General features: G+C 40.7%; 1 protein-coding gene across 3 annotated transcripts in view; it reads right to left on the bottom strand.

The window, feature by feature from the left end:
- Positions 1 to 14399: 14399 nt before the first annotated feature.
- PAK1 (p21 (RAC1) activated kinase 1) overlaps positions 14400 to 17983 on the bottom strand; it is a 159176-nt gene continuing 155592 nt past the window's right edge. For all 3 annotated transcript variants that reach the window (XM_060303753.1, XM_060303754.1, XM_030835982.3), the window contains exon 15: positions 14400 to 15733. In XM_060303753.1, coding sequence (XP_060159736.1) covers positions 15647 to 15733 — 87 coding nt within the window. In that variant the 3' untranslated portion in view covers positions 14400 to 15646. The remainder of the gene's footprint in view (positions 15734 to 17983) is intronic.

The raw sequence follows: 17983 nt of genomic DNA on the forward strand, positions 1-17983 counted from the left end.
ATGGCAAAGGGTGTGAACACAAAGAGTGTAATTAAAGAACGGTGAGAATCGAGGCCAAATGATATAATCTACCTCATTATATTATCAGCAAATCAAAAAACCTTGAGGCAAAAAGCATTAGCAGAGGGGCTTCCCTGGTGGTGCAGTGGTTGAGAGTCCGCCTGCAGATGCCGGGGACACGGGGTCGTGCCCCGGTCCGGGAAGATCCCACATGCCGCGAAGCGGCTAGGCCCGTGAGCCATGGCCGCTGAGCCTGCGCGTCCGGAGCCTGTGCTCCGCAGCGGGAGAGGCCACAACAGTGAGGGGCCCGCGTACAAAAAAAAAAAAAAAAAAAAAAAAGCATTAGCAGAGACAAAGAGGGACATTTCATAATGATGAGAAATTACTTTTAAACAATTTTTCATTTATAGGCACCTAATCACACAGCCTCTGTAGGAGAAACAGACAAATCCACAATCATTGTGGGAAATTAAGCACACTTCTCTCAATAAAAGATATAATAAGCAGATAAAAAAGTCTGTGAGGATATAGAAGATTTTAACAACTTGATTAATAAATTAGTCTTAATAAACATTTATAAAACACTGTACTCAATGACTGCAGAATTTATATTCTTTTCAAATGGAAATGGAACATTTATCAAAAGTACAATTAAGCCAGAAATCAGTAAGAAAAAGAGAACTAGAAAATCCCACATTTGGGAATTAAACACCATATTTATAAAAACCCATGGGTCAAAGGAAAAAGACCACAATTGAAATGAGAAAAGAGTTTGAATCGGTTGATGATGAAACTACATGAACTTGGTATGACTAGCTGCAAATATTGGAGTGTCTAAGAAACATGCTGTGAACAAAAGTTCTGTGACTGGGAGGAAGGTGAGCTGCTTGAATACTGAATAAAAGGGAGCATTTAAACCAGAATCATTACCATAACCATTTTCCACATATCTACAGATCTCTAATTTTGTGTTCAACAGCCAGAGTAGGCAAGTTCACATGAAAATCAACAATATTTAGGGAAAGATCAATAAATATTATTTCCCTTGAAGCTCCTTCTCTGATTTCCAAACCCATGTATCCAACAGCCTACTGAAATCCCCACCTGGATTTTTCAGAGGCATTTCAAAATTAATATGTCCAAAACTGAACCCTTGACTTTCCTTCCAAAACCTGTTCCTCTTGAAGCCTGTCCCATCTCAGTAAAGGGCACCACTCTTCACACAGTTGCCTGAGGCAAAAACCCGGGCTTGCCTGTCAGGATTAAGATACCAGAAAAAGACTCACTCTCCCCCCATAAAAACTAGAAAACTGGACAAAATGCATGAAACAACCACTTTCAGACATTGAAAAGGCAGCCGTGAGCAGTGACCCTCAAGAAGAGAAACAGACGAGCGCGCCCTTCACACCTGCAGGGACTTCTAGATAAGCCGAGCCACCGGGCCTGCCCAGGGGGTGCGGGGCTTGGTACCGTTGTGCCGAATGGGGGCTGGGGGCCGGCTCAGGTGGAGTCCTTTGCTCTCAGCGTCGTCCCTCAGGCAGGGGTCACAGTGGCAGCTTGCAACTACAGCTTCACCTGACGTGGTGAACTGACTGGGTAGAGGGCCTCAGATGTGCCTGCCAACTTGAGAGTATTAATGTATTAGAGTATTTTCTAGAGATGCTTACGGGGGAAGCACGAAGCTGGCCACGGTACTTACGGTAACTTCACAGCCCCAGACCTAAACCTGGAATTCAGGCTGGAGAAGCCTGCGTCTCTCAAGATGGAGGCCCGGCGGAAGGAGGAGCCCAAGGCTGCAGGGGCGGGTGGGGCCTGGCCCCAGATGCCCAGTCAGACACTGAGACTGAATTTAAAGCCGACACCTGACCTTAGCTCCAAGCACCACGCTTTAAATGTCTTTTAAGGTTTACCCTGTTTATTTTGTTTTTGTTCTTCTAAAAATAACATAAATATAAACTTAACTCTTGTTAACATTTAGTTCAGGCATTATTTTCCAGCCCACTTATTCATAGATTGTCTTTTTTTTTTTTTTACTACTTTTTCTTGCCTTTTTTTTCCTAAGCTGCTTCAAAAATACACCTGTTTTAGTCTTGTTTGTTTAATCTTTGATTCATACAGCTATTTCTCTAGCTCTGACCTCATTTCTGAGCTCTAGATTCTTGTCTCCAACTGCCTGCTGGTCATCTTCATCTGCATGTCCTGCTGTAGACACCTCAAACTCAGTAAACCGTAACCTAAATTATCTTTCCATCTCCTGTGGCTCCAAATTGCTAAATAACAAGATCTGAAACCTACTCCTCATTCTTACCTCCTCCTTTTCCTCTGCAAACCCCCTCCCACCTTATACCAACCAAATTCTGCTTATTATATTTCCTTATTAATATATGAATATATTAATATTCATTTCTATTCATTTCTCCTAGTCATTCTCTTGTTAATTTCAAGGCCCACTAGGCCCCTAATCATCTCCCTGGGTATCAACTGCTTAGTACTGCTATCTATGATAAGCGTTAAGGTAGTTACTATAGTAGACTCCCAAAGAATCTCACTGCTTCCAGTTTATCTTTCACAAAATCTACCTTTCAAAGATCAGGTAGTGATCTTGTTAAAATGCAAACCTGAACATGGTTAAAATTCATTCCTAAGGTTAAAGTTTAAGCTCCTTAAATTGGATCCTGCCTTTCTCTCCAGCTTCATCTTCCGCCGACTCTCCTTCATCCCCACTCATATTGAAACTCCAGCAAAACCAAACCACTTGTACTGCTCCCCTACACCATTGTGTATCTTTCTTCATGTTGTCCCTACTGCCAGGCTAACCCACTTCCCACCCCCCAACTTTCACCTGTTAACTCTTGTTGGTGGAAGACTCAGCTCAGGAAGCCTTCTTTGATCATCACCACCCATTCCTCACCACCAGACTCGGTTAAATACTTCTTCCTCTTGTCCCTTATGTCCCTCCAAATGATTGCACCCACTGAGATGAGGTAGAAATCAAGGGATTAAGCGATCTTTTGTGATATGAAGATTTTCTGAAACTTCATTCTGACTTTTTCTTTAGACACCTTTTCCTCTTATCAACAGAGAATGAAACAAGCTATAGAGGTTGGTCCCATGTTAGGGCAAATACAGACCTGATCCTATCACTCTTGGTTTTAAAGCAGAAGCATAAAACTAAAGCATGCGATACAGAATATAGAAAAGGCTACCAAAGAGCTCATCAAGTAAGTCTAATTATCACATTATTATTTCAAAGAACATAAGTATTCAATTAATCTCTGTGGGAGGCTTTAACTTTTAACTTGCCTGTTAAAAATCAGTAATGAAAGTTGACTTGGGGACATGAAAGTAAGAAACCACAGATTTTCCACTGATATCTGGGAAGGTTATTTTCCCAGCTTTATTGTCCCAACAAAACGGACTCAATTTTGTAAACTCATTCATCTAATTAATTTGTAATAAATATTATTTTAAGTGTGGTGGGCCCTATCTGATCCTAGACAAAAAGTATGATGAACTCAAACAAGACTGTGTTGGAAGAACTTAGGTCTTTTTGAAGACTCTTTCAAAACTACAAACTGAAAGTTTGTTAGTCATTTCTTCAAAACTCTACTTTCCTTCTGTAGAATATAGATTCTTAGTCCAATAGCTTCCATAAGGAGCAAGATGACCTGAGATGGTTTTTTCTAGTGATCATTGTTACACTATCATCTAAGGGAAAATTCTGCTTAAAATGACATAAGAGAAATTGTAGTTTGCTATGGACCATAAAGTCTAATTCAAATACTTTGCAAATGTATATTCTCCCTCTCTCTGTCTCTCTCTCTGTCTCTCTCACACACACACATACACACACACACACACACACACACACACACACACAAAGCTGTATGCTGTTTAAACATCTAGGATGGCACGTGGTCACCTAGGCCTTTGCATATAGGAGAGGTTTCTCAGCAAAATATAAGAAGCTAGTAGTTGTATAAAAACACAGCAAATTCCTAACTTTGCCTGCAGCCTAAAGTCTAGTCAACATCTATCTCAACTTTTTGTTTTCTAATTACTGTAAAAGCAATTTTATTGCTCACTGCTTGGAATGAAGGATGAGTCAGGGGTTGTTTTAAGTACCAGTTACCTAAATCTGAAAAATGATAAAATTGACACAAAGAAAGAGATAAATTTGAGACCTGTAGATAAATGTCATCTCATCAGCTGAGTGCCAGCCTCCGATTTCTCTTTCTAGGCAGCATGCTGGGGCTTGAGGCAGATTCTAGTCAACTGTGCAGCAGTGTATCAACCCAAAGTCTGGGCCTTATTGCTGCTAAGTATTCCTGTTGTAACAAATGTCCTTATTAAAAGGAATGAATCTCCTTTTAAGTGGAAGGTCACTGAAATTAATATTTTGCTTTTAATACACCCATAATAAAGAAATATTGAACTACAAGTCTGAAAGAGATACTAAATACTAACATTAGGGCTTAATCCCTTAGCAGCTTGGCAAGAAAGAAAAAGAGGCCCATACTTTTGAACAGAGTGTCCTCAAGCAGCCTCAAGTGGATACAGGTTTTTATCAATGTTGATTGGTCTTTGATTCTGTGGACCAAAACCAGTTACTGGCTAACAGGCTCAAGCACAACTTAGACCCCTAGTTTTTGGTTCTTCTATAAAACCTTCAATTTAGTGCCAATAAAAGAGTATGAGGCATAAAAGCTCCTGACAGACCAGGTAATTCCAAGCATTATAAAATAGGACTGCATTTGCTATGTGACAGGGATCGTGTTAAATGCTTGCACACGTTTTATTTCCTTCAGGGTCTTAAATACTATAATTGTACTCATCTCACAGATCTAGAAACTGAGGCTCAGAAAGATTAAGTAGCTTCTCCACAGTCACACATACCTCTGACAGAGCCAAACATTAACCCAGCCCATTTGACTCCAATTACACTGTGCTATTTTGTTTCCTTAGACCTATGTGGTTCAGTTAAGTGGCTACTAGCCACCTATGGCTATGTAAGTTTTAATTAATACAAGTTAAATAAAATGTAAAAGTCCGTTCCTTAGTCACTAACCAAATTTCAAGTGTTTAATAGCTGCGTGTGGCTAGTGGCTACCATACTAGACAATGCAGTTATAGAATTCATTATTGCAGAAAGTTTATTGGACAGTGCTGGTCTAGAGTCTCTGGTAACGGGGAAGCTCTCTCTCTTTTCTGATAATGAGAATTACATAAATTACCTTGTTACTTGACTTCCAGGAAGTCAAGTATCAAGTATTGTTATACTTGAGCTTCAGTTTAAGCTCAAGTATAGCAATACTTTAGCCCCTGTGGTCAACATATTTGTGTTCATCTTTTTCTTGGTCCTGATTTTCTGCCTGTATTTTTTTCTTATTGTTTCACTGAAAATGTTCTGTTTGCAGGTTTTCTTAAATTATTTGTGGAAAAGGCAGGATATAAATATAAATAAATAAAAATCAGGACACATGACCTGATTTTTGTATGCCCTTTCTGGTATAAGGTGCAGAATAGGACTCATGAGCCAACTATATGCTGTCTTCATTAAGCTCACTTCAAATATAACAATAAAGGCTGGATTAAAGTAAATGCATGGAGGGGCTTCCCTGGTGGCACAGTGGTTAAGAGTCTGCCTGCCGATGCAGGGGACGTGGGTTCGTGCCCCGGTCCGGGAAGATCCCACATGCCGCGGAGCAGCTGGGCCCGTGAGCCATGGCCGCTGAGCCTGCGCGTCCGGAGCCTGTGCTCCGCAAGCAACGGGAGAGGCCACGACAGTGAGAGGCCCGCGTACCAGAAAAAAAAAAAAAAAAAAAAAAACGCAAAAAAAGTAAATGCATGGAAAAAGTTTTATCATGTAAGTTTTTATCATGAATCAAAGGAAAGCAGAAGAGGCTACATTCATATCAGATAAATTATATTTCAGAGCAAAGATAATTACTAGAAACAGAGAAGGACATTATATAATGATAAAAAGGTCAATCCGCAAAGAAGATATAGCAATTCTAAATATGTATTTGCAGCAGACAACAGAATTACAAAATATGTGAATGAAAAATTGATAGGACTGAAAGAGAAATGGACAGATCCACAATAACAGTTGAAGTCTTCAACACCCCACTCACAACAATTGACAGGACAATTAGACTGAGAATCAGTGAATATGTAGAAGAATTCAACAACAACATCAACCAACAGGATCTAATTGATATTTATAGAACACTCTACCCAAGAGCATCAGCATATGCATCCTTTTCAAGTGTGTATAGAACATATAATAACATAGACCATATTCTGTGCTTGAAAACAAACCTCAACAAATTTAAAGGGGTTTAAATCATACACAGTGTATTGTCTGATCCACTGGAATCAAACTGGAAATCATAACAGAAGGATAACATAAAAATCTACAAATATTTGCAAACTAAACCACATACTTCTAAATAATCTATGGGTCAAAGAACAAATCTCAAGGTAAATTTTTAAAACACATTGAACTGAATGAAAGTGAAAATACAACACAAAAAAATTGTGGGACACACCTAAGGCTGCGCTGAGAGGGAAATTTATGGCACTAAATGCATAAATTAGAAAAGAGGAAGTCTCAAATCAATAATCTAAACTCCCATCTCAAGAACCTAGAAAAAGAAGAGCAAAATAAACCATAACATAGAGCAAACAAAGCCAGCAGAAAGAAGGAAATTATATTAAAGAGGTATGAGGCAGGAGGGAAGTAGATGTGGCTATAAAAGTAATATGTGGTAATAGAAATGTTTGCATTTTCATTATATCCATGTCAACATTTTGGTTGTGATATTGTTCTATAGTTTTGCAAGGCATTACCAGTGGAGGACACTGGAAAAAGAGTATGTGGAATACCTCTGTATTATTTCTTACATTTCATGTGACTACAGTTATCTCAAATAAAGAGTTTAATTTTAAATACAAGCAACAAAATAAGAGTATTTTATAACACAAATATAAAAAGAATAATTATCCAGAATATACAAAAAATTTCAACAAATAAAATATTTAAAAGATGAAAAAGTAGGAAAAAAATGAGGAAAAGATTTGAAAAGGCACTTCACAAAAGAGTAAAAGCTATATGGAATACTGCAGTACACACACCGGATTGGTTATGATGAAATAGTCTGACAATATCAAATGTTAGCAAGGACTGACTCAGCAATGTGAAAAAGGTTGAGCAATGTGTATGAACTCCAACACTGGTGGGAGATTAAAGCGGTACAACTTCTTTGTAAAACTCTTAGGCATTATCTTAAAATAATTGAAGAGGTACATGCCCTATGATCTAATAATTCCACACCTAGGGTATCTTCTAGATAAATGTGTGCTTGTGGGCACCAGGATAAATACACAACACTGTTCATAGCAGCATTACTTGTCATAGCCCCAAATAGCAGCTAACTTGCACGCTCAACAGAAGAACGAATAAATACTATCTGCACATTCATACAACTGAATAACATAGGGCAAACAAAGTCAGATGACCAGACAGCACACACACCAGGCCTTTAGAATAGGATTTATAGGAGGAAACCAACAGCAAGTTTGGAAGTCCCCTGTTGCTCACTGCAATTTGGAGTCAGCACACAGGGATGAAAGGGATCCTGGTCCTGGCATGAATATGGCTGTACAGTGTCTCCTAATCAACTCCCTCCTCTCTCACTGCCAATAAGGAAGGTTGTTTCTTCACAAAGGAAGAGATTTAAAACCATAGAGTGGCTGCCTGACAAGGGTTGTGATCCAATAGACGCATGACATGGCAGAACCATGGCTTCTAGCCCCATTCACCACTTTTTCATACATCAGGTAGGAGTGCACAGGCTGTTTCCTGACAAGGGGCAAAAGGACATGTCTTGATATGGTAGACAAGCATTCCAGTAGAACTGATTTCCTTAAGCATTCAAATGTAGCTAGTTCCCATGGAACTCAAAGGCCATGTCTTTTCTAGGAGGCCAGCCTGCAGAGAATCTTGGGAAAGTTAGCCTTTATTTCTCAACCACTGAAGTTCTCCAACTCCAATCTCGGCATGGCCTCTATGCATTATACCCCATTCCATCTGTAATATATACCATTTCAATCTACAGGCAACCCTGGAGAATGGTTAGTACAGTGACTACGGCAGTGGTTCTCAAAGTTGGGCTGTTGGAATCACCTTGAGGGCTCATCGGCAGAATGCAGATCCACGGAGGTCTCTGAGAATTTGCAGGAGCTCTCAGATAATGCTAATGTTGCTGGTGCAGGTACCACACTTTGAAAATCTCTGGAAAAAGGAAAGCCATGAATAGTCCTTTCCTAAATCAGGGGCTAAGGGAGCTTAGACTCAGACAAGAAATGAGGTACCAGAGTTCTGACTGGGGTACATTGGATAACTATAGTGCCTTTTCCCATATGCAGAATACAGATTATTCTACTTGCCACTAATCATGATCCATAAAAACAGGAGGTGTTGATTAGGGCACAGACAGCCCTTTGGCTATAAGATTATGAAGATCAGTTCTGTGATCTAAATCCACCTGGTTAAAAGAATAATAATAACAATAATAAATAAAAATAAAATCATCCTGGCTAAGGAATCCAGGCTAATCCACTCAGTGACTAGAGTGGTCTCATCAGCTATAGCATAACTGGCAGATTTCCTACTGCCTTCAGCTACAATTACCCGCAAGCAGGAGTAAGACTATGTAATGTCTCCTAGCCCTCCCCGCCACTGCCAACTGGGAAGTTTTCTCCTTTACATCTCAGCCAGGTGGTGGCTATGGGCCTGAGAATCACAGAAAACATGAAACAGCTGTGTTATCACCTCAGGTTCTAGGTCATGGTTAATGGAGGGAAACAGGTGACAGCCATTTGACCACACAGGAAAATAGCCTAGGAAGGGCATATTATGCAGTCCATCATTGTGTGTGTTTTTGTGTGTACGTGTGTACATTGTGTGTAGTTAAAGTTAACATTCATAGTTACAGGGCTTGAATAAAAACTAACCAAGACCTGTAGGATTGCTCCCAAGTCTTTCCCAATCACCAAGAATCTTGTCATCCCAGGAGGTAGGGAAAGAACTAAACATGGAACTTAAGTGTCCATTGTTCACAGTCAATTTCATAGGCAGGGAGTGGGTAGTATAATTCAATGGAGTAACATAGGAAACTGGGAGTAGATAAGTGTTAGGAAACACTGGAGTGCTTCAAGCTCCCTTTGCTGCATCCAGGAACTGATGACTGATTCAGCATTGTGACACATTAGCAAAGAAACCACTGTCAATAAGTGATGCACGGAAGAATGGGGTGGCCTGGGTGACAATCCTCCGGAAGGGATCCAAGTATAAGAGAGTATGTACTTCCTCCAAATAAATGCCTCCCATGGTTTCAGGTATTCCCTTATTTCTGGTGAGAGGCTTTTTCTGAAAACATCTATAACTGGCCCAACATAATCACCTTAACAGGAACCCAGGAGTAGCCCCATCACCACCAATCTCCTTGCTCCATGGTCCCATAGTAGTTGGACTGCATTTACTTACACCCAGAGGTGAGGACACCTAGCACAATGCTAGGTGGCAAGGTTTACAATAATATCAAATGCAGAATAAAGATACTACTGTGACCTCAGCTGGATGGGCCACCACTACCCAGACTCATGGCGTAGCAGTGCCTTCAGGTTGGATCTGCTCACTCTTAGTACAGGGTATTGTGCAGACTTCCCAACTACCAAAGAGAATCAGGGTTTAGGAAAAAGTGCAGAGGTGTAGAAAGGAACATCTAGGTTCAGGTCCATGTACTACTCCAGTTATTTCCCCATCCCCTAACTCCTGGGTCCCTAACAGATGGCTGAGAGCATATAGACCCTTGCAGGGTTTGCTGGGCAGAATTCTAAGATGGCCCTTCTACGGTCTGAATGTGTCCCTCTCCCCCAAATTCATATGTTGGAATCCTAATGCCCAATGTGATGGTATTAGGAGGTGGGCCCTCTGGAGGTGCTTAGGTCACGAAGGTGGAGCCCTGATGAATGTGATTAGTGCTCTTATAAAAGAGACCCCATAGAGCTCCCTAACCCCTTCCACTATGTGAGGACACAGAGAGAAATTGGCAGTCTGCAACCTAGAAGAGGGCCTTCACCAGGACCTGATCATACTGACACCATGATCTTAGACTTCCTAGCCTCCAGAACTGAGAAATAAATTTCTGTTGTTTATAAGCTACCCAGTCTGTGGTATTTTGTTATAGCAGCCCAAACAGACTAAGACAGCCCCCCAATATTCCCTGCCTTTGGTATACATGTACCTTTTCCCAGTTGTTCAATACATACAGTAATATAGGTACTATAGTGAAGGGATTTTGCAGATATAATTAAGTTCCCAAATCAGTTGACTTTAAGATAGGGTAATTATCTAATTAAGGCTGACCTAATCATGTAAGCCCTTTAAAAGCAGTTTTCTCTGGCTAGTTGCCAAAGTGGATGTCAAAGAGCTATGTTCTAGCTGGTATAGAAGAAAGCAAACATTCATTTTATGAACTGCCTATGGGGGCCATGTGGCAAGAAACTTCAGGCAGCCTCTAGGAGCTGGGTCCTCCGCTGACAGTTAGCAAGAAAATGAGCACCTCAGGAACTTCTCTGGTGGCGCAGTGGTTAAGAATCCGCCTGCCAATGCAGGGGACATGGGTTCGAGCCCTGGTCTGGGAAGATCCTATATGCCACGGAGCAACTAAGCCCATGTGCCACAACTACTGAGCCTGCAAGCCACAACTACTGAGCCCGTGTGCCACAACTACTAAAGCCCACGCGCCTAGAGCCCCTGCTCCCCAACAAGAGAAGCCACAGCAGTGAGAAGCCCATGCACTGCAACAAAGAGTAGCCCCTGCTCGCTACAACTAGAGAAAGCCTGCATGTAGCAATGAAGACCCAACACAGCCAAAATAAATAAATTTAAAAAAAAAAAAGAAAAGAAAATGAGGACCTCAGTCCTACAACTACAAAAAAATGAATTCTACCAACAACCAGTGAGCCTGGAAGATGACTCCAAGCCCCACATGAACTACAGCCCTGGCTAACACCTGGACTTTCAGCCTGATGAGACCTTGAACAGAAAAACCAGCTGGAACCGAGCAGAACCCTGCGCCCCCCTCCCAAGTACAAATCCCCTCTATGTCTCCTGCCTCTTCTTTATAGAAAAGCTGAAGTCTCCAGGCCTTCCTGAGTCACAAAAGAGTAGGCTCAAGGAGCTAATGATTAGGACAATAGAATCACAGACTCAGTGTTTGATGCACATTCCTGAGTTGTTTTACAGACACTGTAACTGCCACCAGAGGGAAAAAGCTAACTGCATGATGATCAGACTGCAGCCACGACATGAACTGCTCCATCTTGAGCAATATTGAATCTATGGCTAGCACAATTCCAAGAACTGGCCTTAAGAGAATGGGATTAACACTATTGCTCATAATAATCTATATCCTTGTGGGCATCAAAATAATTTAGCTTGTTCTGCCTTTCTATGTAAATGAGCAACTACAATGGTCAGCAAAGAGATGGTACAGACCCACGTCAACATCTTCCACTCTAAGAACATGACGCCCTATTTCAGCGTGAAGAAGTTACAGAAGACCGACCTTCACTCATAATCCCATAGAAATGGAATGATGTTCTGACAAACGGGGATTTGTAAGCAGCTTTTGGCAGGAAAGAGCTCTTTGCAGGAAAAAGCTCTCCGCAGGAGGCACCCTTTTGTCTTGTCACTAACCTTAAACCAGGCACCCCCATGCTCTACTCATCTCTGGCCCTAGCACACCTTTCAGATCTTTTGATCACACAATACCTTGTCTAATCTCTTGGTTCTTTCTGTAGATCAAAGAAGTAGAAATGAAGTAATTAACAGATGACCAGATCTCTTCCCTAGGTTCCCCTTCAGTAATATTGTGAACAAACTCTGTGAACAAGATAGCATCTAAAGAAAAATCACAAGAAGTCAACAAGCCAGCACACAAGCCTGCACAGTGTGGGATGGCGATGACTCTGACCTCCATCTCAACGGTTAACTGAGATTATGTCCCTTTTTCCCTTTAAAAACTTTCATGGCTGAGCAGAATCTTTGGAGATGTTTTTTGGGGAACAATGAATCCACCAGCTCCCCGGATTGCTGGCATTCTGATTAAAAGCAACTTTCCTTTCTACCAACATCTGTCTCTTTCTCTCGAGTATTGATTTTTGAGCAACAACCAGATGGACCTGATTCGGTAAAACAGCCACATCATGCTCCAATTTCTGACCTATAGAAACTGTGAGACAATCTGTGTTGTTTTAAGCCACGATGTTTGTGGTAATTTGTTATGCAGTAATAGAAAACTAACACATAGGGGACAGATGTGTTCAGTACTCATATAGAATTAGACAAGCAGTGATTGTCTATGAGTAGAGAGTTTCAGAGTTCTGTTTCCACACTCTGCAGGCAAGGAAAGGCATGGAAATATGCGGTTAAGCTGCATGGACCTGAAGAATATTCCATTATCTGAGTGGATGTCTAGATATACCAGTAGTAAATGTTACCAAACAAAAGTTTGAGTGTCAGACACACAGTAAGGCCAAACAAATCGAAACATGAGAGTCTGGAGCAGAGAAAGGCTTATTGCAGAGCCAAGCAAGGAGAATGGGTGGCTCGTGCTCAAAAACCCCGAACTCCCCGTTGGTTTTTGGAGAAAAGTTTTTACAGGCAAAATTTGGGGTGAGGGCTGAAGGGTTGTGTGACTTCTTCTCATTGGTTGGTGGTGAGGTAACAGGTTGATGTTCCAGGAATCTTGCGCTCAGCCTGTACCATCCTCCACCTGCATGGGGGCCTTAGTTCCTGCAGAAGAACTCAAAGATGTTGTTACGTATATCCCTTGAGGAGGAACCAGGATCCTGCTTTAATGGCTACATTACAGTTTCTTTTTTTTTGGCTGTACTGCACAGCATGTGGGATCTTAGTTTCCCAGCCAGGGATCAAACCCACACCCCCTGCATTAGAAGTGTGAAGTCTTAACCACTGGACCACCAAGGAAGTCCTGCACTACAGTTTCTTGATTCTTCCTCCTTAGTTTCTGCATTTCCTTACTTCACTGATTAGAAACTGTTTAATCTGCTCTTTGGAACTCAGTAAGGTCTAGAAGGCTGAAGCCTTGATCCTGCAAATAAGAAAGGAGGGGACATGGAACTGCTTTTGTGCCCAGGTGGGCCCCACAGGGTCCTGTTCGGTTTCATAAACAGTCATCCCTCTAATGCTTAAACTGAGTGTTGGAAAGTTCACAGGACAGCCAACACTGGGGTTTTAAAACCCAACCAATCAGATAACTCTAAGATTCCAGAGGGGTAATTAACTAACAATTCCTCAGCCCTCATCAGACTAACCAGTTTACTTCTGCAATCTCAAAGTAAGGAGGTACAATCTTTGGGTCTTCATCATTCCTGTCTTCTGATGGGCCATACCATCATCTAACATTCCTTCTACCTTATACATAAGCAATCCAATTGTACTTGTCCTTTCAGTAACTGCATGGAGGTTCTCCTGTGCCTGTGTATTATTTTTCATAATATCGGGGGTCACCAATCATCACTTTTGACCCCTTAATCTAAAAGCCATAACCACATAGCTTTATAAGAGTTGTTGGCTCACTCAGTCCTCACTGGAGTTACCTCCTTCGCTTGGAGGTGGGGATGGGGAGTGTGATGGTTAGTTCTGCCAACTTGTCTGGGAAGCCCATTATCTGGTTAAATGTTATTTCTGGGTGTGTCTTTGAGGGTGTATCCAGAAGAGTTTAGCATTTGAATTGATGGACTGAATAAAACAGATGGCCCTCCCCAATGTGGGCATCATCCAATTAGTTGATGGCCTGAATAGAACCAAAAGGGAGAGGAAGGCTGCTCTCTGACTATACAGCTGGGACATTGATCTCTGTCTGACTATACAACTGGGATATTGATCTTCTCCTGCCCTCAGTGCTCCTGGTTTTCAGGCATCAGACTTGGACTAGAATCTACACCATGGCTCTCTGGCTGTCTGGCCTTCAAACTACACCACTGGCTTTCATGGGTCTCCAACTTGCAGATGCAGATCATGGGACTTCTCACCCTCCACAACTACCTAAGCCAATACCTTATGATATACGAACATTTTTGGCCCATTTCTCTTAATTAAATTATATTTTCAAGTGTTAAGAATAAAGAATACACACTGAAGTATATAGTGGTAAAGGGGCAGCTTATCTGCAACTTAATCTCAAATGATTCCAGAAGAAAAAAAAATTTTTTTTTCCCTTAACTTTCAAAATATCAAAATAAAAAATTAGAAAAGAAAGGAAGGGGAGAAGGAAGGAAAGAAACAAAGAAAGGCATACTCCAAGTAGAATATTTTCATCTCCTTTTATTGAAGGAAATAAAACTTGTGCTGCAGAGGCAGTAGTACCTCAGAGCATGACAAGGTAGCCATTGGGGCTGACATGACAAGCCATAGTGCTGGCCAGGGGTCCTACCATAATGGGAGGACCAAAACCACAAAGATAGCAGGAGGTAGCAAACATCCCCAACACCCAGTGCAGGCATTTCCATTTGCAGAGAGCTTGGCCATGCATTGTAAAAACAGGGTCCCCTCACAGCTGGCAGGCTATCATCTCAGGCCAACAAATCCATCCAAAACTAACACGTAGCCTCAGATTTGGAGATCGTTCCCTTTGACCCAAAGATTCAGGCCATCAGAAGATCTGAGTTAATCTTTTAGCTCTTTATTGCTGATGGAAAAAGAGGCTGAGTTCTTGAAACATCACATAGGTATAGCTGGACAGGTGCTGATGCCCAGCCTTGTTCTAAAAGCAGCTACATTTTTTTTTCCTGACTTTTCACACGGCTCTCACCCAGCATGTGCTCTAGGAAACCTCTCAACGTTCTAAACAAGGACAGAATGAGGGCAGCAGCCTAGGGGGATTTAGGGAGTCAAAAGCTGCTACACAGCCAAGACCATTTCACAGGAAATAGCGTGGGGAACACTATTGGGTCAAGATCCTCCCACACAGCTGCTAGAAGCGTACACGAAGAAAAATGTGGTAGCTCTCCCTCCCACATCAGGATCAGCTGTGCCAAAGTCATGGTCCAGAAAAAAAGAGCCATTTCATGTCCCTGGAAGAATATCAACCTCCATGGCATTTCTCAAGTTATTCCAATTTTCAAGTACAATAGTGTGTGTGGGCAGTTTTGAAATAGAAAAGCAAGCACTAAAGAAAAATCTCAACCGACTGCAAATTGATAATGTTATAAAGCCAAAAATTTATACAGTCAAGAACTGATGGGTGGAGGAAGGATTTTGCTATGTAGAAACAGGAGTCCAAGGGTTTATTCCTATAAGCCCTTGATCATAAACCACCCTCACATCCACAGATTGGGAGCAAATTCCTTATTTTAAAATGGCCATCATCCGATTAGTCAACTGCAGTTCTCTTCGATGCTGGACACATGGTTTTCAAGGATCAAAGTCTTGAGAGCACTAGATCAGGAAAGGGGAGGAGCAAGACAAGGAAGAGCATCAGGGGCTGGAATTTCCGAAATGAGCATTTACTTCACAGAAGGCGTGGCACAATGAGGCTGGGGTGACGTGGTTTTAGTGATTGTTCTTGGTTGCCTCCTTTGCGGCAGCAATCAGTGGAGTGAGGCTGGAGAGGGGCTTGGCAATCTTCAGGAACTGATGCTAAAGAGGAGAAAAAGAACAAAAGACACATGACAATTTACCATTCTTCCTCAGCAACCATTACAAGATGATAAGGGCATCCATGTTTGCACAAGGTGCTGCCTGGAGAGCTTCAGATCATCATCCCCAAATTGAAGCATATCTTTAAAAGATAACATATCATTTTGGAGAACTGTTTGGCAGTATCTACCTACAGCTAAATACACGTCTATCCTATATCCCAGCAATTCCACTTCTAGATATATTTCCAAGAGAAATGAGCTTGTGAATCCACCAGAAGACACAAACAAAAATGCTCATAGCAGCTTTACTTATTACAGTCATAACTGAAAAGAACCCAAATGTCCAAGATAATGGAAGAATGAATAATATTATATTTATATAATACCACACAAAAATTACAGAACAAAAAAGGATAAATAATTGATACACTAACAACAGGATGAATCGCACAGACATTATGTTGCATGAAAGAAGCCAGACACAAGAGAGCTCATATTGTATGATTCTATTTTATATTAGGTAAGACCAAACTATGGTGATAATCAGAATAATAATCAGCTCAGAGGGAAGGTTATTAATTGATCATGACCCAATGGTACATTGCAATACTGCATTTCCGGAGCATTGATCTAGCAATTTGTTGTTCTATCCTTGAATCTAGTAAGGCTAATTAACCCAGGAAGGACTTCAATGGCTTGGTTCTTTCCCAAACCACTTTCACTGGGCTGTACTTTGGGCCACACCCACAACTATTAAAGAAGATCATTTTGGAGAAAACACCATATGAAACCTTTTTATGTTTTTAGTAAAAAACATTATGGAAAATGATTCTTTATGTAACTCAGAGCCTCTTAACTGTAAATGACTTTTCTTACATTTACTAGTGAAAAAGCTTTGTGTCTTGAGGATGTAGGATGTTTCTTCCATTTGATAAGAAACATAGGAACTAACATATTTCCTTTTCTGTCCTCGCTACCAGGAAACTAAGAACCAAATCTGATGTTTAAACAAAACTATTTAACTCAAATGATTAGCATATTTGATTCTCCTGCCATCCTCATAAGTCTCTTTATTAATCATATTGTATATGTATATACACACACATATAGACGTATTTACACATATTCTTTGCTGGAAGTGCTTCAACTTCTTTTTGGACAGAGATAGGATATAAAGAGGTACTGAGAGCAAGAAGTTACTATTACTACAAAAGGAATAAAAGATCTTGGCTAAATCATGAAGATATGAATTCAAACATAAAACCCTATGTATTTCTGTCCATATATGTGTTTTCACAGGAGACAAAGATGTGAAGCTTTCATGATTTAAGACTCTGAAAGTCATGGTTTTGAACATTTACAATGTACAGTAACAAATTAAAGAGTCAGTGTTCTCAGATCACATGTTTATACAACTCCCCTCCCAGCTGAGAAAGCAGCATGATCCAACACCCGACTGGGAGGCCTCAATTTCCTTCCCTGTGTAATGAACAAAGCAGATGAGATAAGCCCTAAGGTCTTTCAAGTTTTAACACTCTGAGCCAAGCAGTGGCCAAGAGCACACACACTTGAGAGCCAAATAGACATAGGTTGACATCCTGGATCCACTGCTTATCAGCTACATAATCATGCAAAAGTTACTAAACACTTGAAACCTCAGTTGCCTCACCTGTAGAAATGGGAAAACAAGAATCTATTAACTCACAAGGTTTTTAAAAAGAATAGATGAAAAAATATATAAAGTGCTTAGTGCCTAGAATGTGGTAAAAATTCAACATAATGTATTTATTAGTAGTTATATCAGGAAGGAAACTCTAGAAGGCATTCATCTTTCAAAAACTATATTTTAATACCTAATTAACAATATCATCTTGAGGCTTAGAATAGTATTTGCACATTTCCCAAAGCTTAGGGTTTCCAGAACAAACCTCATATAAAAGGCAAAGGATCCTATATTATACTGCCTGTTATAAGGGGGTTTTATTCCCAAAGGATGCTAGAAACTAATGGGTTACACTTGGCAGAACTCATATCTAATAGACCAGTGCTCTGTAGTCAGTTACTCTGATTACAAAGAGGTGCTAAACATATTCCAGAGAGTAACATTTCAATGAAGGTTTAAGCAATCCCATTTAATTCAACAAGTATTTTCTGAATACCTATATTTTATTGAAGTGTAGCTGATGTACAATGTTATATAAATTACAGGTGTACAATATAGTGATTCACAATTTTTTTTTTTTTTTTT

The sequence above is a fragment of the Globicephala melas genome, chromosome 8, assembly GCF_963455315.2.
Source record: "Globicephala melas chromosome 8, mGloMel1.2, whole genome shotgun sequence".
NCBI lineage: Eukaryota > Metazoa > Chordata > Mammalia > Artiodactyla > Delphinidae > Globicephala > Globicephala melas.